Below are 27929 nucleotides of genomic sequence, written 5' to 3'. Positions count from 1 at the left end.
ATTTATCATAAATATGAAATATTTGACACATAAACTCATCAACACAGCTCAATCATCTATATCTTAGGTGCATTTATTGAGTATAAATATGATATTGGCCCGCTTGTGAAAGTCTGTACAAAGGTAAACGAGTCTGTAAACGTGGGTTACTGCGAGTCAAACAAGCGACCAATCAGAGACCTCCTAACAGTCTTTCTATTCGTACGGCGCCTCTGATTGGTTGAGAGATTGGTGACCCAACAACACGGGAAAAGTAGTAAACGCTCGCCGTCAGACACACGCATGTGCGATTATCAGAAGAGTTCGGTCTCATACAGGTCAGTAGAGCAAACTAAAGATCATTTGCATTACTTGAAACATGTTAGTACTTGTGCATAATGAAATGCATCGCACCATAGCAACTTCGTTTTCATGTCGACGTGTCCATGTTGCATATGGACAACTGCAGAAGTGCATGTGTGTGTGTGACACTATGAACACAATGAACAATGCAGCTGAGTGATTAGTTATTGTTGCTTTTAGGAAAGATCATTTTATAATTTAACGAATGCACATTGTGTGGAGTTTAATTCTTTTTATGTTGCATGTGTCCTGTATGCTGACTGACGTGACTCTGTGTTTAATATTTCTTGGTTTGTGAATTAGAGACACGTCGTCATCTGTCATGTGTGTCTGACTATAAACTATGACTCAAATTCTTAATTTAACTTTCTGACCTCTAAATGCGTTAATAGCGTGGTTCAACACAGCTGGAATTATAGATGTTAATTTTCCTCATAGACATTGATCTGTTTTAACGTTTTTATTGAGGTTGTTATTGAATGTCGTCTTGCATAATATCTATCATGACCCTTTTGACCTTGTTCTATGACAACAGCCATGTTTCTGTTCTTTGTTTTCATTCCCAGCATCCATTTAACCTGCAGAAATCACATGTGGGAATGTGCATACATTAAAGTTTAGTATAAACAACAGGTATAAACTTAGTATAAGTATTAAACAACAGGCTTTCATTGGAAAGAATCTCACTTTCCAATGCGGTTTTTAAGATTTGCCAACATTGTGAAGCCGTAGTGTTATAATAATCATAGATTGTCTCTTTTCCTCATTGTGGTTGTGTAAATGGTTGGTTTCATCATGTTTATGCAACGTCTTATTTCTATTTAAGGTGCTTTGGTATGGAAACTTGTTTCTTTCTACCATTGAGTAAAAAATAATGGAATTTTAAAAAAGGCCTTTCTGAGCAATAAACTTTATTATTAATTATTATTATTATTATTTAGTTATAAACTTGGAAACGTGAGAAAGTCAATTATGAGATATAAACTTGGAATCGCAAGAAATAATTGAGAGTTATAAACTTTGAAACCAAAGAAAGTCAGTTAGGCTACATGTTATAAACTGTAATTGACTTTAAGTTGAAAGCTTGAAATTGCAAGAAAAAAGTCAGAATTATGAGTTATAAACTTGGAAACGTGAGAAAGTCAATTACGAGATATAGCGTAAACTTGAAATTCGCAAGAGGAAAAAAAGTCAGAATTATCAGTTATAAACTAGGAAATGTGAGAAAGTCAATTGCGAGATCTAAACTTGGAATTGCAAGGTATAAAGTCTGAATTGCGAGATAAAAAGTTGCAATATCCTTTTCTTCTTCTGTGGTGAAAGCCTCGTTCTCCGTGTTCTTGCAGAGCTTGTTTAGTGTGATCATTGTGTTGCTAATGAACAGGTTTGGTGGAAACTGGAAATGACAAGGAGCGTGTGAATGTTTTCCTGTACCTCACATCTGTTCGTCTTTATTAATAATCTATGCTTTTGATTGTTGTATGCATACATTCATTATGTATGAAGGTCAAAAGTTTAAATGGCATGATATATTTTGTCAACAAACTCAACCTTTGACCTGATCAGACATGTGACTATGTGTGGAGATATCACAAGGTCAGACTGATACGGCCTGTCAGATTTAACACACAGGTTTATTGTGATCCGGAGACCCATAATGCAACAGGCTCATCATTATTGTGATATATATATATATATATATATATATAGGTGATATTTTAGATACTGAATCAAAGACACCAAGATAAATCTGCTGATTGACTGATCAACATTTATTTATTTATTGATCAATATATATTGATGGTCATTGCATAGGCGAGCGACTCAATCCAGCCTGATTTGAACTTGTCATCATGAACTTGTTTGACAGAAAATGATGCAATCTTGTCTGTTGTTTGAGCTTTGAAACTATGTAAACATTCCTTATATTGAATGTTATCTAGACTGATGAATATCTATAAACATGTCTGGGTTGTGTGGGTCATATTTCACACCAAAGTCTAGAAGAAATTTTGTTTTGCGTAAAAAAATCTCATTTTTTTAAGGTGCATTTTCATCACAATTAAGCACATTATTTAGTCTTTAAAGTTTGGTTGCAAAAGTTTTTTTCAAACACTTTTTATTGAGCAAAGAAGCATTAAATTGATCATAAGTGACTTTAAAGAGACTTATAATGTGATTAAAAAAATCTTTTTTATTATCAAAATAATCCTTAAAATAGATGTTTAACATTGATAATAATCAGAAATGTTTCTTGAGCATCAAATCAGTTTTAAGTTGAAATAGGTGGACATTTTTTCAAAAACAATTAAAAAATCTTACCAACCTCAAACTTTAATGCTAATATTTGTTGTAATGCCCGTATGCAAAAAAATTATAATATATATTTTTTGACAAAATACAGTAAAAATTAATGTATAATGAATCATCCTAGTGTGATAGAAGAATTTAGTTGGAAATCTCATTAAAATGCAAATAACCTTAATGTTCGTAATGTTTATTTACGCAAAAACTTCAGTGTCACATGATCCTTCAGAAATCATTCAAATATGATGTTTTGATGCTCGCGAAACATTCCTGATTATCAGCCTATCAATTTTCAGGATTCTTTGATGAATACAACATTTAAAAAGAACACATTTTATTTAAATATCCTTCACAGTCACTTTTAATCAAATTTAATGCATCTTTGCTCAATAAAAAGCCTTCATATTACGCCTCAAATCAGTGTAAAGCTGTCTTGTTCTCAAGCCTCATGTGGATGTCACATGTCTGGTATCTCGTCATAAGTTGCATGCCTTGAATATATATCTGCATCTGTTCCACTCGCCCTCATGCCACTGTTTTCCATGTATTGTGCCACTGTTTTTAAATAGCAGCAGGGGAGGATCGTCTGGCCCATCGGGTGACCGGCCCGAGGGTCTGTCATTGGTCTTGCACGTCACAGGAGTTTAAAGGACGTGGTTACGTTACCTTTGCCCTGGAAAGTGCAGTGGAATGAGACTGTGTTTGTATTTGTCAGCTTCTCTTGACTGGTCGACACCAAACCCATGAGATAACGAGGAAAAAGCCGATAACTGAACAGAAGAGTGATGCTATCATAGGTTTTGATTGAGCCATATCAGCTAGGCCGATATTTAGCGATTTAAACTTTGCTTAAAGTCCCCCTGTAGTCAATCATTTTATCCTTTAAAACTCATCTTTGATCACCAAAATGACATACTTAAATGTTTTTTCCTTTAAAAAATTCTTCATGCCTTATCTTCTTGAATGTAACTTGAAACCCTTGCCTCATTTAGTATGCGCGGTTCTATGAATATGCAAATGAGCCCCGCCTCCACTCACTCACTCACTCACTCAGAGATCCACTCGTTGACGATCACACGTTGATCTGATTGGTTACAAGGTAGTTTGTGACGTCAGCGATTTCAAAGCGTGTTTTTGAGACTGTCTTTGGTTCACTGCAGTTTTAAGGTGAAAATACTCAGAAATGCTGTCGACTTATGAATTTACACATGGTTTGTCTTAAAGCGTATTAAAAACACCACATAGACATATAAACAACATTACACGCTGGAATCGATGATTTTCACCACAGGGGGATTTTAAAAACTGTGGGTTTGTACGATTTCTTAATGTTTTTGATCACCACCAAAGGCTTTTTATTTGATCAAAAAATACAATAAAATCAGTTATATTGTGATATATTATTACAATATGAAATAGCTGTTTTCTAATGTGAATTTATAGTCAAATGTAATTTATTCCTGTGATCAAAGCTGGATTTTCAGCATTATTACTCCAGTCTTCAGTGTCACATGATCCTTCAGAAATCAGTATAATATGATGATTTGATGCTCAAGAAAAATTTATGATTATTATCGAATCTTTGATGAACAGGAATCATTTATTTGAAATAGAAATCTTTTGCATCATAATAAATGTAACTTTTGATCAATGTAATCAACATTGCTGAATAAAACATATTTTGTAATCTTACTGACCCCAAACTTTTGAACGGTAGTGTATTTTGAAGCATCAGTAATGTGGGTCATTCAATCACAGGACTTTTATCACAGCCTGATGTAATCAACATGTCTTTCTTGTTGAGTATTGACACAATTACAGTCATATCTAGTCAGCTGTGTTTTTTGATCTTAGCACTTTTACTATTGGTCGGTTGCTCGTCTGACTTCCTGCTCTGTGATTGGCTGAGACAGCATGTTCTAAGAGTGTGTGTGTCCAATAAGGAGTCTGAGCCTCGGTTGCACATAAACTCAACCTGAAGTTGTTCAGATTGAAGAGCTGTTACCTTCACCTGGTCATTCATTTCACCTTCGTGTCGCAGTGGTTACGTGTGGACCTACCTTAGTCTCAGGTGATGTGTGTGTGTGTGTGTGTTGTCCTAGCTAAGATGGTTTGCCTTTGCCTTTGCCTTTTTTGGGTGGAGGAGACACAGCGGCACTTACGTTTCTATGTACCTTATTCTGCTAGTCTCAGGTGTGTGTGTGTGTGTGTGTGTGTGTGTGTGTGTGTGTGTGTGTGTGTGTGTGTGTGTCAGCAGCTGTACTGTGATGAAGGACAGTCAGGCGTGTTTTGGTCTGTGCTGAGGGGTTGAAGAAACTATATTTCATAGTACAAATTACTTTTGACAGGACAAAAATAATAATTTAGTGTTTTCTGTTTGATTCTGAATGAAAGCATATTGATTTTTTTATTTTTTTTTGCAGCTGGATTTAACTCTTTGTGTTGTTTGTATGCAGTTACTAGGGTTTCATGCTGTGTGTATGTGTGTGTGAGGGCAGGACGTTTTACCCCGGGGCTGTAAGAATAGAAGTGGGTGAGAGGTTAAAGGAGTAACGCGTCCTTGCACGGTTTAGCATGAATCACATATAGCATAGCAAGGTGACTCACATCCAGTCTCTTACCTAATGCTGCTGATGCTAACTGGGTTAGCTTGCTTCAAATGAAACTTTTTCTAGTTATAATAATTGATTCGAATATGATCAAAATGTTTAGTTGGAACACTTCAGTATTCTATGGATGCTTGTTTCCGCCACGGAAAAATCTTTTAATCTGACTATTCTTTTTTTCATAATTGCACAATGTAAACTGACTTTTTTCCCCACAATTATAAAGATATAAACTTGCAATTCGGACTTTTTTCTCGGAATTCTGACTTTTTTTCTCGCAATTGCGAGTTTATATTTTGCAAACCAGAAAGTCAGTATTCCGTGATATAAACTTGAAATTGCAAGTCATAAAGTCAAAATTGAGAGATATAGACTCGAAATTGCAATGTATAAAAAGTCAGAATTGTGAGATATAAACTTGTAAAGTTGTAAAGTCAGAATTGCAAGACATAGCCAAAACAAAGCATTGGAAAAAATTGGCGTTATTTTGGTATCTTTTTTTTATTTTTTTTATATATATATTAAATTTTGTTTATATTTTCTGTTTTTATTTTAATTTCAGTTAAAATTTTAGTAATTGTGTTTTTTTGTTGTCATTTATTTTATTTAGTTTAGTAAATCAAGTTAAACTAAATGAAAAATGGGAAACTAGCTGAAATAAAATGTGTATTTCTGGTAAAATTGTGAAAATTTGAAGTAGCACTTTTTAAAAATGTTTTTAGTTTATTAGTTTTGGTTTCAGTTATAATTATAACCCTGTGTAGGATTTACTTTTTTTTTAATCTCAGAAATTGCCAGTAAATTTCATAAATAATTACGAAGAAACTGCAAATAACACATACCTAAACATGTCATTTGGAGTAGAATAACGGAAATACATTTTCTTGTAAAACGTACTACAGTAATTTTTGTTTTATTCTTCATCTTTTTTTATAGTGTGGATGAATCGTAAGAACATGTAAGAACACAAGAACATGTCTGGGTCATATTTCAGCACATAATCAATAAAAAATGTGAAATATATGAAAATGACATCTATTTTTAGGACCATTAAAATGGGTCTGCTTTGTGTAATATTTTTTTAAATGAAATACTGTAATGTGAAAATAAAAGGCATTAAATTGTAAAGTACATTTGAAAAGTATCATGCCAAAAACATAATGAGATTTTGTTGTTACAGTAATACAATTTTGGGGGACAGGAACATTTTGTGAACACTAGTTGGAGGTCTTGGTGCTGGTTTTGTAAAGTTTTGTAAGGTTTAATGACATGTTAGAGGAGTTAACTGCTGTTAAAGTTTGTAAGCAAAGCTTCATTTTAGTTGAATTACAGGTGTAGTAGGTTAACATAACCTTACACAACATCTGATAGTTGCTTGAGTTTGACCCATCATCACTGATTTGTTTAGATAATGTCACAGTTCACCAATTGATTGCTCGTGTTTTGACAAGATTATTTCAATATGTCTCATATTTTCTTTGATTTTCATCCAAAAAATCAAACTAAAATATTTAATGACCAAATTAAGCATTTTATTGTTTTTTATATGTTGTTGGATTGGGGAATTATTTACATGGCAAATAAGCACAATTACTTTATTTTTTATTTTTAGGATCTTCCATTATAATTTGCATTAGTTTCTCATTACATGATAAAATGGACATCAACAAAAAATTAAAAGCAATGCAACAAATACTAGCATCAAGTATAAATACGTTACAATTTCATATATGTCTCCTTTGACCCTCAAACACTGTAGTTGATCTGAGACTGGAAGAGTTTGGTTCGTGTTGTTCATGTCGAGAAGACGCTGTTTTCTGAGATTGATACGGTATTATGAGAAAAATAATGTGTTTTTGACCTTGGATGGATGTAAACATGTTGTAGGAGACTCTAAAATAACATTAGGAGCCTTTGAAATAGCATTCTAGCGCTACATAAATTAGAATTATGCAAGCAGTGAAATTCTGTGTTTATTAATATGTAAGTATTTATGATGTATTTATGTACGAAACCAGTGAGCAAGGCAAATTTCTGCTCTGTGACAGACAGAATGGATATTAAAATTAAACAAACCCTGCTGTCCTCCACAGATTGAGTCAGCTGTCGTCATGCAGGCACACGAGCTGTTGAAGCAGATGAGGATCCCTGAGTTCTCCGAGGTCCGGGATTATTTCCGCAATCTCTCCACCAACACACTCCTCGGCATGGGCGCGTTCACCGCGTTCACGGCGTACTGGTACGCCACGAGACCCAAAGCCCTCAAACCGCCCTGTGACCTGAGCATGCAGTCCGTCGAGCTCCCGGTGAGTGAACGCGCCACTGAGATCAACTCAAATCCTGTCATTGCAATCACAGATTTAATATTAAAGCAGTTTCTTACAATCGCTAGGACACATTTCTCAATACTTGGGTCACTTTTTCAAAACCAACTTTCCGCTCGGCACAGCAGTTCATTTCACTTTCAAAATGCACTTAAACTACCAAATCACTTCATACATGTCTCAAATCAACATATTCTTCAATCACACACGCAATAGTGTTTGACAGCCAACAAACACACTTTCATCCACAAAACAATGACCTAAAAAACACTAACACAGGTAGCATTATACAATGTTTTCTTCTGTAAAACAAGCACACCTCTTTTTTTTCTCCATTCTGTCACCTGATGGAGTTTTGGTTCCTTGCCACTGTTGCCTTGGCTTTTGGCTTGCTTAGTTTGGGACATTTAATATTCAATAATATTATTGATCTGCCTTACTTAAGGTGGACGTTGACGCAATTTTCTTTTAGAAACAAACTCTGTTATATTATTTTCATGTTATCACTGTGAAGCTGCTTTGATACAATCTGTATTGTAAAAAGCGCTATATAAATAAAGGTGACTTGACTTGACTTGACCTCTCTACTGTTTAGAATTCACTGAAATATATGTTACTGGAATGAATCAGACATGATGCAGTGCTTCAATATATTTTATGTCTTTTTTTTTTGTTGCACAGACTAATTACAAAATACAAGAATTTGTATACACACCATTCACCGATACAGATACAATAGGAATCAGCTGTGGATGGTCCAATTGTTTTTATAGCATTTCATTTTTAGATTCGAAATATATTTCATTACAATATTACTGTAGAAATGTAGCAAATGTCATATTCAGTTTTGTATCATGTTATTGTTTTGAGCTTAAGTTGACCAGTTTTGGAAACAGTAGGTAAGCATGTGCAAATTGGCCTGTAAGCACACAGAGTTTTGGCGGTTGTTGTGTCGAAGTGAGAAAAGAATTAATGTAATTTGAAAGATGTAGTCATTGAATGCATTTTGTGCTAAAGCAATGATAAATGATCCACAGTTTAGCCCACATATGCTTCTGTTGTGCTCACTGTGTGAAGAGTTTTGAAAAAGTGACCTAAGTATTGAGAAATGTGTCCTAGCGACTGTAAATGATATTTAATGGTTGCATTTGTGTTTTGGTCAATCAGGGGGAAGAGTTCGCTCGTCGAAGTGCAATTTTAAACGGAGGCCCGCTTATGACCCATTTCTACGAAGACGCCAAGACCATGTATGAGTGCTTTCACAGGGGCCTGAGGGAGTCGAGTACGTACTCTTCAGTTTTATTTACACTAGGGGTGTAACGATACCCTCATGTCACGATACGATACATATCACGATACGATATTATTATGATTCTCCAAGACCTATGATAAAAGATTAACAAAAAATGTACTATTGATTAAAATGCTAACTATTATATTACATTGTGGGTGTAAATTAATATGCTTGGACTTGATCCTGATAACCCAATGCACAGGACAATAGAGACACCAGAATAAACATATTCATGATTCTGAAGCAAAATTATTTTAGAGGAATATGCACTCTGTCACTGACTAGATATATTTAAAATAATGTCGGCCACTTTTTACTGGTAACAGACATTTGGCATTATCAGGACCCACAAATATTCCCCCATTGCATTATTATACATTATATTCAACATTGTATATAGTAGTTTAATCTAGTACTGACAGTAAAGCTCTGTAAACTTGAATTTTTTTCTCACACAGTAATTTTTATTTCGGTTGAATTATACACAATATATATTGTCACTATCCACGATACATGTTGCATTTTGGGATTACGATATATTGTTACACCCCTAATTTCAACCCTTTAAAGCTTCACTTTGAGTAGTGATATCGTGACGAATGTCATATCAAGTCTTTTCACAATACACATTGTTACAAAGCAGCTTTGATGAAAATCATGATGGTGAAGCGAAAATGTGCTTTTTCACATGCTGATCTCTCTTCAGTGTGTAATGTTGCTTTTTAAGCATTAAAAATCTCTGTAAAGTCACAGTTCTTCTCTATATCAGTGTCAGTGTTTCTGAACTCCTGAAATGCCTCCATTGTAGTCTTGAGTTTCTCCCGGGAACGAACATGTCACAATATTCCTCATTATAATAATTCATACGCAGAATAAAGGGGCGGGGCCTGGTTGAGTTAGTTAGTAGTGTGTTAAACTGGTGGTTATGGTAAGGGGCGGGACATTTCCCAAACACACTCGAAGCGCTCGACCAATCACAACACACTGATCCAGCCGACCAATCAGAGCACAGTGTGCTTTTCAGAAGGAGAGGCTTCATAGAGACAGAAGTAAACAGAGCGTTACTGACAGACTGGGAAGAGAAGAGCCGCAACAATAGAGAATATGAGGAAAATAATCAACATTCATGCGGGAAAACCTGTTCTAGTAGAGCCTGAAAACAACAGCAAGACTTTGTAAAATATATCTGTATCTAATAATATCTTCATGCCTTATAATTTAGCAGCTTTGAGCTGGATGATAATATAGTTTTAAAAAAATTACGATGCAGTCAAGATTTGTTATATCATATATATATATATATATATATATATATATATATCACCCTATGCAAGTGTATGTATGCGGTTAAAGTTGGACAGACTTGTGTATCCAATTTTATATAAAAATCTGGGCAATGGTATAATTACATTTTGCAATGAAATGTGATGTCAACCTGTGGTAAAGTAGTCACATTATGTTGAATACATAAAAACAACTATTGCAAAATTCAAACGGTCAATTTTCAAAACAAAATTTAATGTATATATTTTTACATTTCAGAAAACGGCCCCTGCCTGGGATCCAGAAAACCAAAGCAGCCGTATGAATGGCTTTCATATTCGGAGGTATACAACACTTATGCATCCATATCTGTTTTATACACTCTTCTGTAATTGATTTGCACTTTTGTAAATATTTAAATATGTTTTCATTTACCTCAGTACAAAAATTGATGCATTAAAAAAAGTGAAGCAGCTATTAATTCAGAAACACATTTTTGCTAGAAATGGTGACATTCAATAATTTGTTCATAATTAATTTATGTGTTCCAAATTTGAGGTTGATATCTCCAAAAAATGAGCTTTCAGTAAGATTTTGTTAGGCTGCAGTACCAAATGCTTCCAGTACATGAAATTCGTCAACTTTTTTGACCTTGAACAACACAAGTGTGACTTATTTTTTCAGGATCATTTAACCTTTTCGAATAATGTCCATGATTTGAGTGTGAAAGTGTGAGTGTGAAAGTGTGAGTGTGAAAGTGTGAGTGTGAAAGTGTGAGTGTGAAAGTGAAAGTGTGAGTGTGAAAGTGTGAGTGTGTGAGAGTGTGTGAGAGTGTGTGAGAGTGTGTGAGAGTGTGTGAGAGTGTGTGAGAGTGTGAGTTTGTGAAAGAGTGAGTGTGAAAGAGTGAGTGTGAAAGAGTGAGTGTGAAAGAGTGAGTGTGAAAGAGTGAGTGTGAAAGAGTGAGTGTGAAAGAGTGAGAGTGAGAGAGTGAGAGTGAGTGTGTGTGTGTGTGTGTGTGAGTGTGTGAGTGAGGTGAGTGTGAGTGTGAGTGAGTGTGAAAGAGTGAGTGTGTGAAAGAGTGAGTGTGTGAAAGAGTGAGTGTGTGAAAGAGTGAGTGTGTGAAAGAGTGAGTGTGTGAAAGAGTGAGTGTGAGTGAGGTGAGTGTGAAAGAGTGAGTGTGAGTGAGGTGAGTGTGAAAGAGTGAGTGTGAAAGAGTGAGTGTGTGAAAGAGTGAGTGTGTGAAAGAGTGAGTGTGAGTGAGGTGAGTGTGAGTGAGGTGAGTGTGAGTGAGGTGAGTGTGAGTGAGGTGAGTGTGAGTTAGGTGAGAGTGTGAAAGAGTGAGTGTGAGTGAGGTGAGTGTGAGTGAGGTGAGTGTGAGTGAGGTGAGTGTGAGTGAGGTGAGTGTGAGTTAGGTGAGAGTGTGAAAGAGTGAGTGTGAAAGAGTGAGTGAGGTGAGTGTGAGTTAGGTGAGAGTGTGAAAGAGTGAGTGTGAAAGAGTGAGTGTGAAAGAGTGAGTGTGAAAGAGTGAGTGTGAGTGAGGTGAGTGTGAGTGAGGTGAGTGTGAGTGAGGTGAGTGTGAGTGAGGTGAGTGTGAGTGAGGTGAGTGTGAGTGAGGTGAGTGTGAGTTAGGTGAGAGTGTGAAAGAGTGAGTGTGAAAGAGTGAGTGTGAGTGAGGTGAGTGTGAGTGAGGTGAGTGTGAGTGAGGTGAGTGTGAGTGAGGTGAGTGTGAGTTAGGTGAGAGTGTGAAAGAGTGAGTGTGAAAGAGTGAGTGAGGTGAGTGTGAGTTAGGTGAGAGTGTGAAAGAGTGAGTGTGAAAGAGTGAGTGTGAAAGAGTGAGTGTGAAAGAGTGAGTGTGAAAGAGTGAGTGTGAAAGAGTGAGTGTGAAAGAGTGAGTGTGAGTGAGGTGAGTGTGAGTGAGTGTGTGAAAGAGTGAGTGTGAAAGAGTGTGTGAGTGTGAGTGAGGTGTGTGTGAGTGAGTGAGTGAGTGAGTGAGTGTGTGTGAGAGTGTGAGTGAGTGTGAGTTAGTGAGTGTGTGTGACTGTGTGAAAGAGTGAGTGAAAGAGTGTGAGAGTGAGTGAGTGAGTGAGTGTGAGAGAGTGTGAGAGAGTGAGTGAGTGTGAGAGAGTGTGTGAGTGTGAGTTCACATAGCAATTGCCAAAATCTTTACCAAGTTTCGGCTCATTCTGATGAAGTAAAAAATTCTCAAAAAACCTAAACGTAAACTTTTTCAGTCAATAATGACGAACTGCACCAGAGGGTTAAATCTCAGCAGAATTCACAACATTCAACACATCACAGAAAACCAAATATATACATTTGCTAGACATAAAAGTACTAATATAAAATCCGGAAAGTCTTTCGCACTGCCGCCTAGCCATCCGCCCATCTTTATTATTGAGCATTGGAATTTAGTATAGCTCACGTTTACTCTTCTCATAGCTCTCAGGTTAATAAGTTACTCGGTCTGGTCATTTCACAATAACTTAAAATGATAACTCCAGTCACTGGACTGACATCCAGCACGCTGTAAAACCTGTGAAGTAATTCGTCCTTTGCTTTGAAGGACTCGTGCAGAGAGACACTGTGTCCTTCAGTGTGTGTCATGTGTAATCAGAGCGTCCCAGAGCGTTCCAGACCACTTTAGTGCAGGTTTTGGAGATTGTCGACACGGTTGTAAAGGTTGCACTGACACAGGACATTTCCAATCCTGGCTTCTCTGATTATTAGTTTCTTGTTAAACTGAACACGTTACTGCATTCCTGTAGCACGACACTGGAAAACTCAAGGTCATGGGTTAGATTCCCATGGAAATGCATAAATGTATGCATGCACCAGGGTTATTATTATCATAAGGAAAATCAAAGTTCTTTGAATTGGAATTGAATTTTTTAACATATTTATGGTACTCTTTGATCTTTTGCTTTATTTTCTCCCTCCTTCTTGTGTTCAGTGAACTGCATTTAACTAATCGTTTTCTTTGGTTGTGTTATTTGTCATCTCGTCTTCCTCAGGTGATTGAGCGAGCAGAGAATTTGGGATCGGCATTTCTACACAAAGGACACTCGAAAAACGGAGATCCCTACATCGGCATCTTCTCTCAGAACAGACCAGAGGTCAGAGCTCTGAGATATGGGGTTATCACACAAATTAATAGTAGAAAGAGATTAGTATAATCAACCAAAACTCAAAATATTATTTTATCTCAACCAAAGTTGATTTGACAGAAGAAAAAAGTTGATAACAAATAATATTTTTTTACAGTGTGTTTAGATTTTGAACAGATTTAAATCAATGATGTAAATTATAAATGATAAAAATGAAGGCAATTTTAAATTATAAAAACTTATTTAAAGGTCAAGTGTGCAATATTTTTCAATATTAAAGTACTTTTTCTTTCAAGTAGCATCAGTTTTTGAGACTTTGCCTGACCAATGACAGAAGGAAGTTTTAAAAAAACCTGTTTATTATTTATTTAATAATTTAAATTTATTTTTTAAAGTATTTTTTTTAATCATATGTAACACACACACATATATATATATATATATTCTTTATCTTCACTTAATTAATTATTCTGTTTGGTGGTGCAAAAATTACCCACTTCACCTTTAAAGGATAAAATTCATCTTAAATTGAAATTGAAATGACAATATTAAAAACTCCGGCCTTGAGTTTCTGTGTAATTTTGTATTCCTCATGTGTGACCAGCAGATTGCACTGAAAACATCTGTGTGTGTTTTCTTTCCTCCACCACTCTTCATATGGTTTATGCCGTTCATCCTTTTAGAGATTGTGAATATTTTGTGTGTAATGTCCTAAATCTTTCCCCAGTGGACGATTTCAGAGCTGGCCTGCTACACATACTCTCTGATATCAGTTCCTCTGTACGACACCCTGGGCACAGAAGCCATAAGCTACGTCCTCGACAAAAGTACGTCAATTCCTCATGCAGTTTATCTATTCATCAGTCATTGATTTTTTAGTATGCATGCAGATATGCGTCATGCATCATGCATATGTGTGTATGTGCTTTGCAGCCTGTATCTCTACAGTGGTGTGTGACGTCCCCGAGAAGGCCAGGCTGCTGTTGGACTGTGTTTCCGGCAAACAGCACTCGCTCAAAACCCTGATCCTCATCCAAGACTTCGAGGCTGATTTGGTGAGCCGAGGACAGCAGTGTGGCATCGACATCATCAGTCTGAGAGACGCAGAGGTGAATAAAACACAAGTCTGTGCTTGACCCCACTGAGCGAGATCGATGTGTGTGTTTGCGTCTAGTGGTGTGTGTTTGTCTTGATCGTTTGCTCTTGGAACGCAGTGACATTTAAACGTCTATTTATAGAAATTCCTGAAAAAATCGTGTTTTTCAATCTACCTATTTTCATTAAAATCTTGGGATATTGCATAAAAAGGGCCAATATGCACATAAATTGTGCATTAAAAAAACATGTGCTCAGTTTAGGCACATGATTCTTTTTTTATCCGATAAGAAACTACGATGGAAACACATTTTACCGATGCATAACAACACTCTCAGGGGACTTTGCCTCAGCAGAGGCTGTGATTGGATAACTGGAGCAACCAGCGGACCAATCGCATCGCAGGATCTCAGATGTTGGTTTGGTGTTTCTGAAACGCCTGAGCCAAAGTCTGTCATCAGAATGATTTGGTTTAATTCCCTCCAGAAGCGTCTCACATGATTTTGTTCCTAAACCCAGCATCTGAACGCAGGAGAACATGACAGCGTTTACAGAGATGCAACTCATTTATGATGGAGGAAAGACGAGCCACAGTTTCTTCCGCGATTGCAGCAACTTCCATTTTTATTGTATTATATGATATTTTGTGCAAAATTTCCAGGAAGTGACTATTTTGTTCTCTTGAACACATGGGATGGAGACGCTGCTTTCTTCGTAGATGTTTAATGCCATATTCCAAAAGTTAAATTCGCAACTTTGGATGAAAGCATGTCTGCTGATGGATTTGTATGATTGATTATCATTCATATGCATTATTATCTTATTCTTGTGCCATAACATTTGCATGGTACTTCAAAGGAATATCATAGTAACAAAAATCCACAGTATTAGTATGATGATGTCCAAAAACACATGCTAACACTACGTTTAGTTTTTGTTAGTGTTTCATAAATATTTTAATGAATGTTTTAATTAAGCAATTAGCCATGATTACATGGCAGAACATTCACACTGGTTTGATATTTGTTCATGTGTCTGACACTGCAGTTTTAAGCAAGTTTTATTCTTTCTATCAATAGTAGTTGCTTGTACTTCCTGGAAAGTTTTCCTTAAACCAGGGATTCACTTTCTCATTTCTTTTTGTCAGTGAACCCATTTGATTTAAAATATTTACTTGAGATTAGTTAGTATTTCAATAATTTAATAACAGTCTTGCTTGTTCATGGTTCTCTGATACTGGTTAAAATTTCATATTACATATTACATGTTAATATATAATTTTATTTATATAGCACTATTAATCAATGTCTAATGTGCTGCACAATGAAAACAACACAAGGCAATACAATATAATTAAAAAAAATAAAAACACACTACAATACAACAAAAATATAATAGTCCAAAAATATATATATATATATATATTTTTTTTTTATTATATACATATATATATATATATTTTTTTAAATTTATTATATGTATTTTTTATGTATTAATTATATATATTTCTTTTATTATATTAATATATAAATATAAATTATATTATATATATTTTTAAAATATATATACACAAACATATTTAGTTAGTGTTTCGATTGTTTTTAGTTTATTATTTATTTATTTATTTTAATTAATTTTATTATTTAATTATCAGCTTTTTATATCAACTTAAGGAAAGGAAATCCTGATTTGCACTGTTAATTTTTAATTTTTTAATTCTCCTTCAGTTTTATATCTCCCTGAACGAGACGAGTTTGCTGTGCTTGTGTGTGTGTGTGTGTGTGTGTGTGCGTTTCAGTCTGTATTTCCTCAGTTGTTCACCGCAAACCTCACTCACGTCTGCAGTTTCTTCCTGTTTCGTTGAACTTCCTCCGTCTCCTTCATTTATTTAAATAAGTTTCTCTTCCACTTACAGAATATCGGCAAGACTCATCGACAGCGTCCTGCGGTCAGTATCATAGTTGCTTTTTCAGTGTATATTGCTTTTTTTAATTTTCCAATATAATTCTCTGTATTAATTGAATCCTCTCTGTATATTCTGTGTTTACAGCCTCCTCAGCCTGATGATTTGGCCATTATCTGTTTTACAAGTGGAACCACAGGTATGATGACATTTGCATCATAGGTTTGTGACTTGATTCTGATTGGCCAGTTGTGGGATTTCATTTTTCATTAAAAAAAATCATTTTTCATTTGCTTAACTTTTTATAATGAAGCTAAACTGTAAAATGAATTGTTTATTCCGCACTGTTTTTACTCACATAATAAAACCACATGTGATTTGAATGCCATGATGGGCACAACATCTGTGGTTTGGTCTGTGTTTCTCATAGGAAACCCTAAAGGGGCGATGCTCACACACAAGAACATCGTGTCCAACACGGCTGCCTTCCTCCGGGTCACACAGGTACCGTCTCTTATAACAGCCCTGCAATCACACTATACAAGAGAACGTGCGGATTTGAAGCGCTGGGACTGGTGTTATCACCTTTTGGCTACAAACTTTAACCAAAAAGTTGTCATGAAGTTCCTAAACTAAAACTAAAACCATAAAAAAACATGTATGTTGCTTGAAATAACATAAATCTTAACTGAAATGAAATAACATATATAAACATATAAAAACTATTTGTTCTCATTTTCATTGTTTAGGTTGATGTACTGAAATAACTAAAACTAAAACTGAAATAAAAATTAATAAAAACTATATTTAAAAAAAAGAAAACGTATAAAAATGGGAAAAAAAAACTCACAACAAAATTACTGAAATTTTAACTAAATTCAAAATGAAAAATATATTTAAAAAATATGCAAATAAAAAATAATTCAAAATATTAATAAAACCTAAAATAATTTTGTATGTTTGTATGTAAAAAAATGTTATTTACATTGCATATTACTTGTTGAATTTTTTTATTTGTAATTTTATAATGTAATAATTTATTTGATGGGGAACTCTTTCCCTGTCAACCTTTTTTGAATTTTTTTAAATAAATAAATAAATAAATAAATAAATGCCGCGCAGAATATTTTGTTGCTGAACTTTTTTTTCTTTTCTTTTTTAAACGTTTTATTCTAGCTGATCAAAACTTGAATGTGGATACGTTTCTTAATTTTCATAACTTTCATTGATTTTTATGCTGTTTAATATTGATGATCGTGTTATTTTACATATGCATCTGCTTACATATGCTATCGCTTGTTTCTTCTGCTTCTTCACCTGTGCTTCTGTCGAGTTCCCTCAATGGCAGTGAAAGAGTTAAATGTAATCATTTATTTGCAAGAACTAAGAAGTGATCCTCAAGAGTGACTGGACCTGTGATATGTGACCGTTTCAGAATATTTAGGATAAAACATCACTTTTGTCTTGCAGTTTGCTTGTCCCATCAGCCCTCAGGACGCGCACATCTCCTATCTGCCACTGGCACACATGTTCGAGAGAGTCGTACAGGCAAGCTCACGGCGCTTTTCTTTCATTCAAGCTTTGTTTTCAAGAAATGCATGATTTATGATTTTAAAAAAGGGTGCATTGCTTGTGACACGATGCTGTTCCCCAGGGTGTGATTGTGGTGCACGGCGCTCGCATCGGATTCTTCCAGGGGGACATCCGCTTTCTGATGGACGACCTCACGACCTTGAAGCCCACCGTATTCCCTGTGGTTCCTCGTCTGCTGAACCGCATGTTTGACAGGGTGAGCAAACATACAGTCGTAGTGATCAGAGACTGGGTTAAACATGCTACTGGAAACACGATTGTAATTTTGCATATTTATACTGATTTTCATATTTTCTTGCCAAAAGCATGACCCATGTGCGTAAAGCAGAGGGGGAAAAACTGCTGCTTTTTCAAATATATTTAAAATGCATAAATATAATTAAAATGCATTTTACACACTTAAAGCAATATCGAATGGTATATCGCAGGCCTATTCAAATAGCGGCCCGGGGGCAAATTTGGCCCGATTGAAATTTATTCTGGCCCGCGGCAGATTAAAAAATAAAATAAATAATCTACAAATCTGCCGCGGCGCACAGACAAGAGTACAGGTAAATATTCTAGAGCGGAGCAGGTCGTCTCCATGGTGACAAACACTCATTCTCACTGATTCGATGTTCTCACGCTGCCTATGACACATGCATCTAACATGGCGTTGTCAATGCCAAACCGCAAAGTTGACAGAGAAAATCGTAAGTTTCAGAGTGAATGGACGGAGAAGTACTGTGCCAACTACGGCAAGCAAGCGAGGGACCGATAGACCTGTGTGTTTACTGTGCAACGAATCAGTGGCTGTGGCCCAAGAATATAATGTGAAGAGACATTATACTACAAAACATTAGTTTTTTCTGCGCAATACCAAGAGGGCTCAGTGGAGAGACAACGTAGAATAGACAGAATGGTAACTTCTTTTGAGCAAAGTCAGCGTGCAATTGGCGGGTTTTGTACCGAAAAAAGTATTCTTGTTATTAGTTTTCATCAAGAGTATGTTTACAGCACATATTTAGCAGATTTGTACTTACTGTACACTTGAAATGTTTTTCTAGTTTTAAAATGTGTACTCACTGTCTGAAAGATATACTTAAGGGATATTTGAATGTTATTTCCCCAAATAAGATTTGATACTTGAAACTGCAGTTGCAGTTTTGCACTTATGACAGCTTTATTTTGATTGTTTGATTCATATATATATATATATATATGCTATTACTTATGTTTACTGTAAAAGATGTGTATATGTCTCAGTATTTGCAGTTGTGCACTTTGTTGTAGGCCTAATCAATACAAGTTGAATGTGTTGAAATAATAAAGGATCCAAAAAAATAATGTACCTTATTTTATTTCATATATTATGTACCTTAGTATATACATATAGTATATTTTAATTTCCTTTAGCTGATATCAATTTGTCCGTCCGGCCCTCACAAATTTTGGAATTTCCTAGTTTGGCCCCCCTGCAAATGTATTTGAATAACCCTTGTATATCGGATATCTCATTATTCAACCAGTTGTTGCATTTTTCTTCAATATTGTGCAGCCCAAATTAAAATAATAGCAAAAAAATATTATTTATTATTTGATATTATTATAATTTAAATAACTATAAAATATATTATTATAAAATACCAATATTATTTTAAAATATAGATTATTATGATCAAATACTTATTTTACTTATACTTATACTTAATAGTATTATTACAATAGTAATATATTTCTTTATTGATTTGTTTAAATAAAATAACAAAATAAAATAAAATAAAACATATTTTAAATAGTAATGTAAATATTATAATTAAAATAATAATAAAATATATTACTATAAAATATTTATTATTATTATGTAATTTATTATTAATGATGATTTTTTTTACAATAGTATTACAATAGTAATATATTTCTTTATTGATTTTAATTTATAATAATTATTATTTATTATTATTATTATGATAACGCATTTTTATTTTACAGTGCAATAATATCACTACAATAGTAATATATTTCCTTATTGATGTGTTTAATTTCTTATTAAAATAAGTAAATACAAATATTATTTTGAATAATAATAATTAAATACTACATTTATTATTTTACAGTACAATAGTATTATTACAATAATAATATTTCTTTATCGATTTGTTTACTTTTTGTAGTTAAAATGACTTTTTAAAATTAAAATTTTGTCCTGAGTAAAATATGTCCTAACCGTTCCCGTCGACTCCCTGTATGATGAGTGACGTTTCCCCGCGTCCGTGTGTGTGTCCGTGTGTTGATGGTCCAGTGCGGTCAGTAATGCAGTGACACACTCTCATCTCTCAGATCTACGGACAGGCCAACAGTTCCCTGAAGAGACGCGTGCTGGAGTTCGCCTTCAGGAGGAAAGAGGCCGAGATGCTGAGAGGAATCATGAGGAGAGACAGTCTGTGGGACAAGATCATCTTCAAGAAAGTCCAGGTATTGTTGACCTCCTTTCTGCGTCTTCTCTGCTGAAATGTGTTTTTTTTTATTGCAGTGACAATAACAATATCATCAATAATCATCATACACAATTCTGCATTTTGTATTAAAAAAATCAATCAGTTGTATAATACATCAAGTATCCTTTTCAACAGCTTTACGATTGTTCTGTATTAAAGTCAGAGAGTTTGCCCATTAAGTCAGTGGAAAATAGTCTACCATTTGGTACAGTTTACATACATTTTGCTTTATATTTCCCAGTGTTGTGTACATTGAGTGTAGTGATGTGTTTGTGTGTGTGTGTGTGTGCTGCCCCCTGTAGGCAAGTGTTGGTGGTCGCGTGCGAATGATGGTGACTGGAGCCGCACCGGTTTCAGCGCCGGTTCTCACGTTCCTGCGAGCAGCGTTGGGTTGCCAGGTGCAGTTTAACTCTTAACACACACATTTAGATGTGTTTTACCACAGTGCTGTGAGGTAAATGTTGTTTCCACACAGTTTTATGAAGGCTACGGACAGACTGAATGCACTGCCGGCAGCACCGTTACTCTACCAGGAGACTGGATTGCAGGTACACACACACACACACTCTCACACACACTCGCTCTCTCACACACACATACATTCACATGCATCAAACACACGCACACATTCTAACACACTCACATGCACACACACGACACACACGACCACGCGACCACCAACACTGGCCTACAGGGGGCAGCACACACACACACACACACAAACACATCACTACACTCAATGTACACAACACGTACATTTACACACACACACACACACACATACTTGCATGTTGTGTTCATGTTTCATGGGGACTTTCCATAGACCTAATTGTTTTTATACTTTACAAACTCTATATTCTCTCACATCACACTAAACTTTCTGCATTTTTACAGACACAGACCCGCACACTCACACACTTGCATGTGCATGTTGACTGTTTTCTGGTGTTTTGCAGGTCATGTTGGAGCTCCTCTGCCCTGTAATGACATCAAGCTGGTGGATGTGGCAGAGATGAACTATTATGGTGCTAACGGCGAGGGAGAGGTGTGTGAGTGTGTGTCAGTGTTAATACTATGATAGTTCCTATTTTCATTTTTCTGGTTTCACTGTAATTTTAATTAAAGTTATAATAATTTTGTTGTGTTTTTATTTTTTTAAATTTTTTAGTTATTTTAGTACTTCAACTTAAAGTGCCCTTATTATGCTTATTCGAATATTCCCTTTCATGCAGTGTGTAATAGAGCTGTTTGTGAATGTAAAAGGTCTGCAAAGTTTCATATCAAAGTGCAGATAAATGGAGTTATTGTGTCACTAAAAGAATGAATTGATTCTGAACTGAAAAGAGTCGTCAGTAATTCCACTCTCACTTCCTGCTGAACCTATCAAGGTTTGTAACTAATTAGCATAATGCCAGTCTCTGGTCTTGATTGGCTGACGGCGTCTCTTAGCCCCGCCCTCAAACACTAGTTGATCTGAGACTGGAAGAGTTTGGTTCGTGTTGTTCATGTCGAGAAGACGCTGTTTTCTGAGATTGATACGGTAAAACCCACGCCATCGTTACTGTTCGTGTCACTGTGTGTCAAGAGCTGAGATTCAGATATGATAATGAGCGTTTGCTTTCTGACCAATCAGAGCAGAGCAGCTCTCAGAGAGGCGGGGCTTAGAGACACTGAATCCTTGAAGGTTTTCATACACTGAGATAAAGAGCTGAAGCTGCAGTGGAGATTATGAGAAAAATAATGTGTTTTTGACCTTGGATGCTCGGACACATGTTGTAGGAGACTCTAAAATAACATTAGGAGCCTTTAAAATACATAATAGGGCACTTTAAACTAAATATAAATGAGAGAGGTTTCTTTATGGTTTAAGTTTGAACTATACTATCCCGTGTGCGTGTGCGTGTGTGTGTGTGCATGTGTGTGTTCTTTCACACATTTGACAGTTTTTTGTTGTTTTCTGGCAGGTGTGTGTGAGGGGTCCTAATGTTTTTAAGGGATATCTGAAAGACCCTGAGAAGACGAAGGAAGCACTTGATGACGGTGGTTGGGTTCACACAGGAGACATCGGCAGGTGGCTTCCCGTAAGACCTTCCTTCTGTGTTTACAAGCACTTTTTATTCTAATGAAGGATTTACATCCACTATTTTAGTGCATAATAATAATAATAATAATAATAAAGCATGATGAAGCTGATTAAATGACTTGCATGTAGAATATAGGCTGCATTTTTTTAATCAAACATTAATTGGATATGCCAAGGATATAATATGTTTATATTGTAAAAACAGGAGGCGCGCATAAATCTGCTCCATATTTTTATTGCAGAATGGCACTCTAAAGCTCGTGGACCGTAAGAAGCACATTTTTAAGCTGGCTCAGGGAGAATACATCGCTCCAGAGAAGATCGAGAATATTTACATCAGGAGTGAAGCCGTGTCGCAGGCCTTCGTACACGGAGACAGTCTGCAGGTGAGACTGTAACGCTCAGATGGAGGCATAACTATAAATTGGCTGTTTATTATTTATTTATTTACTTTATCTTTCTCTCCAGGCCTGTCTGGTTGCCATCATTGTTCCCGATCCAGACTATCTGCCCGGCTGGGCCAAGAAGAGAGGCATCGAGGGCTCATATGAAGAACTGTGCAGAAATAAGGTATTAAAAACGGACAAATCTCGCACATGTCACCATTTGCACTTTGTTCGCTTTTCAGGAAGTTGTATGTGTTGGTATATTTGGGTATTGAATTAAATTGATTCATTTTTCCATAAATCTTTAAAGGTGCAATGTGTAATATTTCTGAGGATCTATTGACAGAAATGCAATAATAAGATCCATAACTATGTTTTCAGTGTTGTATAAAGACCTTGCATAATGAACCGTTATGTATTTATTAGCTTAGAATGAGACATTTATATCTTCAAAACCGCGGGCGCCCCCTTCTATGGAGGTCGACATATTGTGTCGTCTTGTTTCTAGCGTAGCCGACAGCGAACACACACACAGCGCTACAGCGAACACACAGCGCTACAGCGAACACACACACAGCGCTACAGAGCACGTTTCCTCACTACCTTGAAAAAGTTGTTTTCAGTGGTGTATAAAGACCTTACTTAATGAACCGTTATATTTGTATTACCTTAGTTTCTGCAGCAGTTTCTGTCTACACACACCGCGGGTTCCCGATCATTGAAATGCGCAGACATGTTTCTACGGTGTCCCTAAACGGACAAACGCGTTTCGTTACTATGTTGTTCTTCGTGCAAGGAAGCAAGCTTAGTTCAGCGAATAAAACACTGACACGATGATGAACAAGTAACAATAATATTCACAATAACATATACAGTAGTTTTACTGAATAATTAAGTAAACATACTTTCTTAATGTATCCTTGTAAAGAAACCTCATTGCTGAACTGCTACTCTCTGCTGTCTCAGACGACGACATATTTTCCTGTCGGCCACCGTAACTTCTGTTGGTTGCAATTCGTAACCTCACCACTAGATGCTTCTAAAAATCACACACTGCACCTTTAATAAATAAATAAATGTGTGATGTTTTCAGGAGGTAAAGAAAGCTATTCTGGAGGACATTGTCAAATTGGGTAAAGAAAGTGGCCTGAAGTCTTTTGAACAGGTGAGTTTCGGCTTTATAATGAAATGTATAAAGTTGTGATTTGCTAATGTTTTTGAAAGAGTCACTTCTGCTCACCAAGGCTGCATTTATTTGATCAAAAATACAGTCAAAACAGTGAAATATTATTACAATTTAAAATTGCTGAATTGCTTTAAAATTTGAAAAAAAATTGCAGAATTTTTTTATGAAAAAAATGGGGTAACAAATTAGTAGCATTGTAACATTCGAAACTTTAATGTGTATTTGCTCATTAATTGAGAAGTTATTGATCTGATACAATTAATGGTTTTAGTTGAAAAATGTTACGTTATGACTGTTTTATAAGCTTACAGTGCAATTTTAATGCATTACAGTTAATGCATTCTTGTTGAATAAGATCTTGATTTTTTAATGTTTAATAGTTCCCACAAACATATAAATCTGCACAACTGTTTTTAACATTGATAATAATCAGAAATGTGTCTTGAGCTGCAAATCATCATATTAGAATGATTTCTGAAGGATCATGTGACACTGAAAATGACAGTGAAAATTCAGCTTTGATCACAGAAAATAAATTACTATATATTCACATAAATTTTAATTTTGAAATTGATTTTACACATTTTAAATTGTAAAAATATTTCACAATATTACCGTTTTTACTGGATTTTTCAGCAAATAAATGCAGCCTCTGTGAGCAGAAGAGACTTTTAAAAAGTCGTAATTATTTCAAACCTTTGACCGAAAGTGTGTATATTAATGATTTATTAAACGATGAACGTTTTCCATCATCTTCACGTTCAGGTGAAGGACATTGTTCTACACACTGAGATGTTCTCCATCCAGAACGGCCTCCTGACACCCACCCTCAAAGCCAAACGTGCCGATCTCAGGGATCACTTCAGGACACAGATCGACCAGCTTTACTCCAACATCAAAATGTAAAGCAGAGGAAGAGCTTTAGATGAGCTGATCGGGGTTTCATGATCAGAAACTTCATGAGCCTGTGTTGTTTAATACGATTAAATACCCTAGATCCGTTCTGTAACTCAAAGGCTTCGACTCAGGCACATTTTTCACACCATCTGACTATTTCAAGAGCAAAGAAAGAGGATAAACCTAATCAAACACCTAATTATGTTATTAAAGACACAAATATTCCTCTTTAATTTGAGTGCAATTTTCTTCTGATGATATAATGTGTAGAAAAGCCAAACATCATTTTTAAAAGTTTGTGGCCTCACATTTTTAAATTCAGCTTCTTGTAACGATCTCACATTGTGTATATGTGTGTTTGAGAAATATTTTTACAGTCTCAGGGAAAAAAATGTGCCTTATTAATGGACTTCAGCTGCATTTGAGTGTTATTGGTGAGAGTGGAAACGCACACATGCTAACAAACAAAGCTAATAATATATTACTGTACCTCAGAATCGACTTGAAGTGAAAAACACTTGGTGGAAAGTGGGAAATATTTCAAGATTTTGTCTTCCAGTAGTTTAAATGGTCTGAGTCTTTTTCAGGACATGAGGTAAATCAAATAAAAAAAGGGAAGAGTTTTTTATTTTATAAAAAAAATGACTGTAATCGGGCCTTTATTCAAGAAACACTAGCAAAGCAAATCTGTTCAGTTTTTTTTTTCTTCATATTTATGTAGAACTTTTATAAAACTACATATTGTTCCAAAGAAAAGTGCCTTGTACAAATGGTTCATAATATGTTTTTATGAATGATTTACTCAAATTAGTTTTGCTTGTGTTTCATGAATAAGGCCCGCTCACGCCAAGGATAAATATAACGATAACTATAAAGATATAGTACTAAAAAATAAAGGAATAGCAGAGTCCACAACTATAACGATAATGACTGAGAAATAATATCATTGATAAATGATTTTTTTACAGCCTGATGAACGATTAAAGTGACAGCCAATCAGAATCCATCCTGCTTTAATACGCATCGTCATAGTCATTGTTCTTGGCCTGAACGTGCCTTAAGTTTAAACACAGCCAAATATCAATGAACGGTGATTAATATGAGTACCTGTATAAGCCATATGCTGTCTATATGATTATTTTTAAGACAGCACAAACCACATCTAGTTTTGTTGCATACATGCTTATTTATTTAAAGGCTTTAATGGCAGATGATATTATGTTGTTTTCAGGTGTATTATATTAATATGACTATCTCATATTAATTGACTATCTCATATTGTTAGGAGCTTGCCAGATGCGTCCTTATATTTCATTGATGGTCGGTGCTTCATGTTCATTGTAATTTTGTGTTTATTATGCACAGGTTTTGTTTTTATCGTTTGTTTTAATCACGATTCATCTTTTGTGTGAAATGACCTGTAGATAAGCCAAATAAACTGTGTGTGTGTGTGTGTATGTGTGTGTGTGTGCGCGCATGTGTGTGTGGCAAACAAAACTCTTTAAAATGACTCTGATAAACAAAGATTCTTGTACTCAAATACATTATCTTGATATTAATGTAAATTTTCCTTGCAAGAGATGTACATGATTGAAATTAAATCTGATTTATGGTTAATGAAGAGTTGGTTAAAGCTGTTTTTTTTTTTTTACACTTTTTGTTTATATGAAATTGTAGGTTAATTTTATATCATGTAATGTAACTAAAACAGTTTGCACTTTTTGTTTGAACTGCAATCAAAACTCATTTAGAAAATATATTTATAGAGTATTATTGATTTATTCTTGATATAAATTGCTTAAGAAAGACTCAAACAGTGGTTCACTGTTAAAAAATTATATGATCAATAAGTTATGACATGTTTTTACATTGTTTTAACTCATCAAAATAAGTTAATCAATTTTCAACTTTTTTATGTTATACAAGATTCAACTTTGTTTTTTAAGTTAGTTTAATGTAGCCTAATTTAAGTTGAAGTGACTTAAACATCCAAGTTGATTGTATTTAGCAAAAAATTAATTCGACTTGAATTAATACATTTTAAATTTTAATTATTGTTAAATCAAATGCTGCAAAATAAAGGTCATAAGATGTACGTTTATTATGTTCATGTTAGGTGTAAATGTTTTATGTGCTTATTATTGATGTATTGGTTTTAATTTAAGTTATTATTGATCAAGAATGTTATTATATATATATATATATATATATATATATATATCATATAAATAGAAAAGGCATGCAGTGTTTTATAGGACTTTCCTAGCAAGCAGCAGTAACAAATACGCAGCTTTAAATCCATTTCCACTATATTATTATTGGATTCAAATACAAAATACTATACATTTTATAGAATTATATAAGTTAAATATCTACATGTCCAAGGCCTGGTACACACGCACATGCCTTTTTTTAAATTTTTTAATTTTTTATTGAATATTATTGGAACAAACCAGATAATACAATTACAATCAAAATTCTTGAACAAAGTACAATTACGATAACCGCATATTAAAATAAAGGATGGATGACACATATACAGTATAGCCTGTATATACATTATACTGTGTGTGTGTGTGTGTGTGTGTGTGTGTGTGTGTGTGTGTGTGTGTATATGTATATAATATACAATGATAAGAAATTAAATATAAAGATGCAATGAATCAAACTACGCTGCATTTAAAAGTTCAAATTTTTTTGACTTTTTTATTGTTAATTGTTTTGGTTTCATAATTAAGTAATTAAAGTCATCAAAACATATTAAATTTGGGTATTGTTAATGAAAATGTACTTTTTGAATAAAATATTTTGCCAATAAAATAATAATATTCCCTATATACATATATCTAGACATTATATATTTCTAGATTTCCTCACTACAATGAGAGAATTTTACAGAGTATATCACACAATGTTAAGGCTGTATCCAATTCGGTTTTGGCAGCAAGGAATTTTGACAGATAAGACCAAAATTATTTGACAGAAAAAAAGATGATCAACTGACTCACGCACCTGCCTTTTGTTTTTTTATGTATAATTTTTATTTATTTTCACGCACCTGCCTTTGTA

At 34.8% G+C, this 27929-nt stretch overlaps 1 protein-coding gene across 3 annotated transcripts; it reads left to right on the top strand.

The window, feature by feature from the left end:
• Nucleotides 1-214: 214 nt before the first annotated feature.
• acsl1b (acyl-CoA synthetase long chain family member 1b) lies at nucleotides 215-26481 on the top strand. Of its 3 annotated transcripts, none has more exons than XM_077247226.1 (21): nucleotides 215-317; nucleotides 7349-7561; nucleotides 8747-8861; nucleotides 10416-10480; nucleotides 13148-13249; nucleotides 13968-14067; nucleotides 14174-14349; nucleotides 16251-16283; nucleotides 16386-16437; nucleotides 16669-16742; nucleotides 17709-17786; nucleotides 17893-18027; nucleotides 20151-20285; nucleotides 20611-20706; nucleotides 20784-20856; nucleotides 21265-21353; nucleotides 22273-22389; nucleotides 22634-22777; nucleotides 22860-22961; nucleotides 23871-23942; nucleotides 24729-26481. In XM_077247226.1, exons 2-21 carry the CDS (start codon nucleotides 7367-7369, stop codon nucleotides 24867-24869), a joined length of 2094 nt encoding a protein of 697 aa, XP_077103341.1. In that variant the 5' UTR covers nucleotides 215-317; nucleotides 7349-7366; the 3' UTR covers nucleotides 24870-26481. The 3 variants fall into 3 exon arrangements, with proteins under 3 accessions (XP_077103341.1, XP_077103342.1, XP_077103343.1); XM_077247227.1 differs by lacking the exon at nucleotides 215-317 and adding an exon at nucleotides 4564-4720; XM_077247228.1 differs by lacking the exon at nucleotides 215-317 and adding an exon at nucleotides 4808-4842.
• Nucleotides 26482-27929: the final 1448 nt, after the last annotated feature.

The sequence above is a fragment of the Siphateles boraxobius genome, unplaced genomic scaffold (genome assembly GCF_051911475.1).
Source record: "Siphateles boraxobius isolate OS27281-9 unplaced genomic scaffold, OSU_SipBor_1 3, whole genome shotgun sequence".
In the NCBI taxonomy this organism is placed as follows: Eukaryota; Metazoa; Chordata; class Actinopteri; order Cypriniformes; family Leuciscidae; genus Siphateles; species Siphateles boraxobius.
This window is presented reverse-complemented; position numbering and strand designations above follow the sequence as displayed.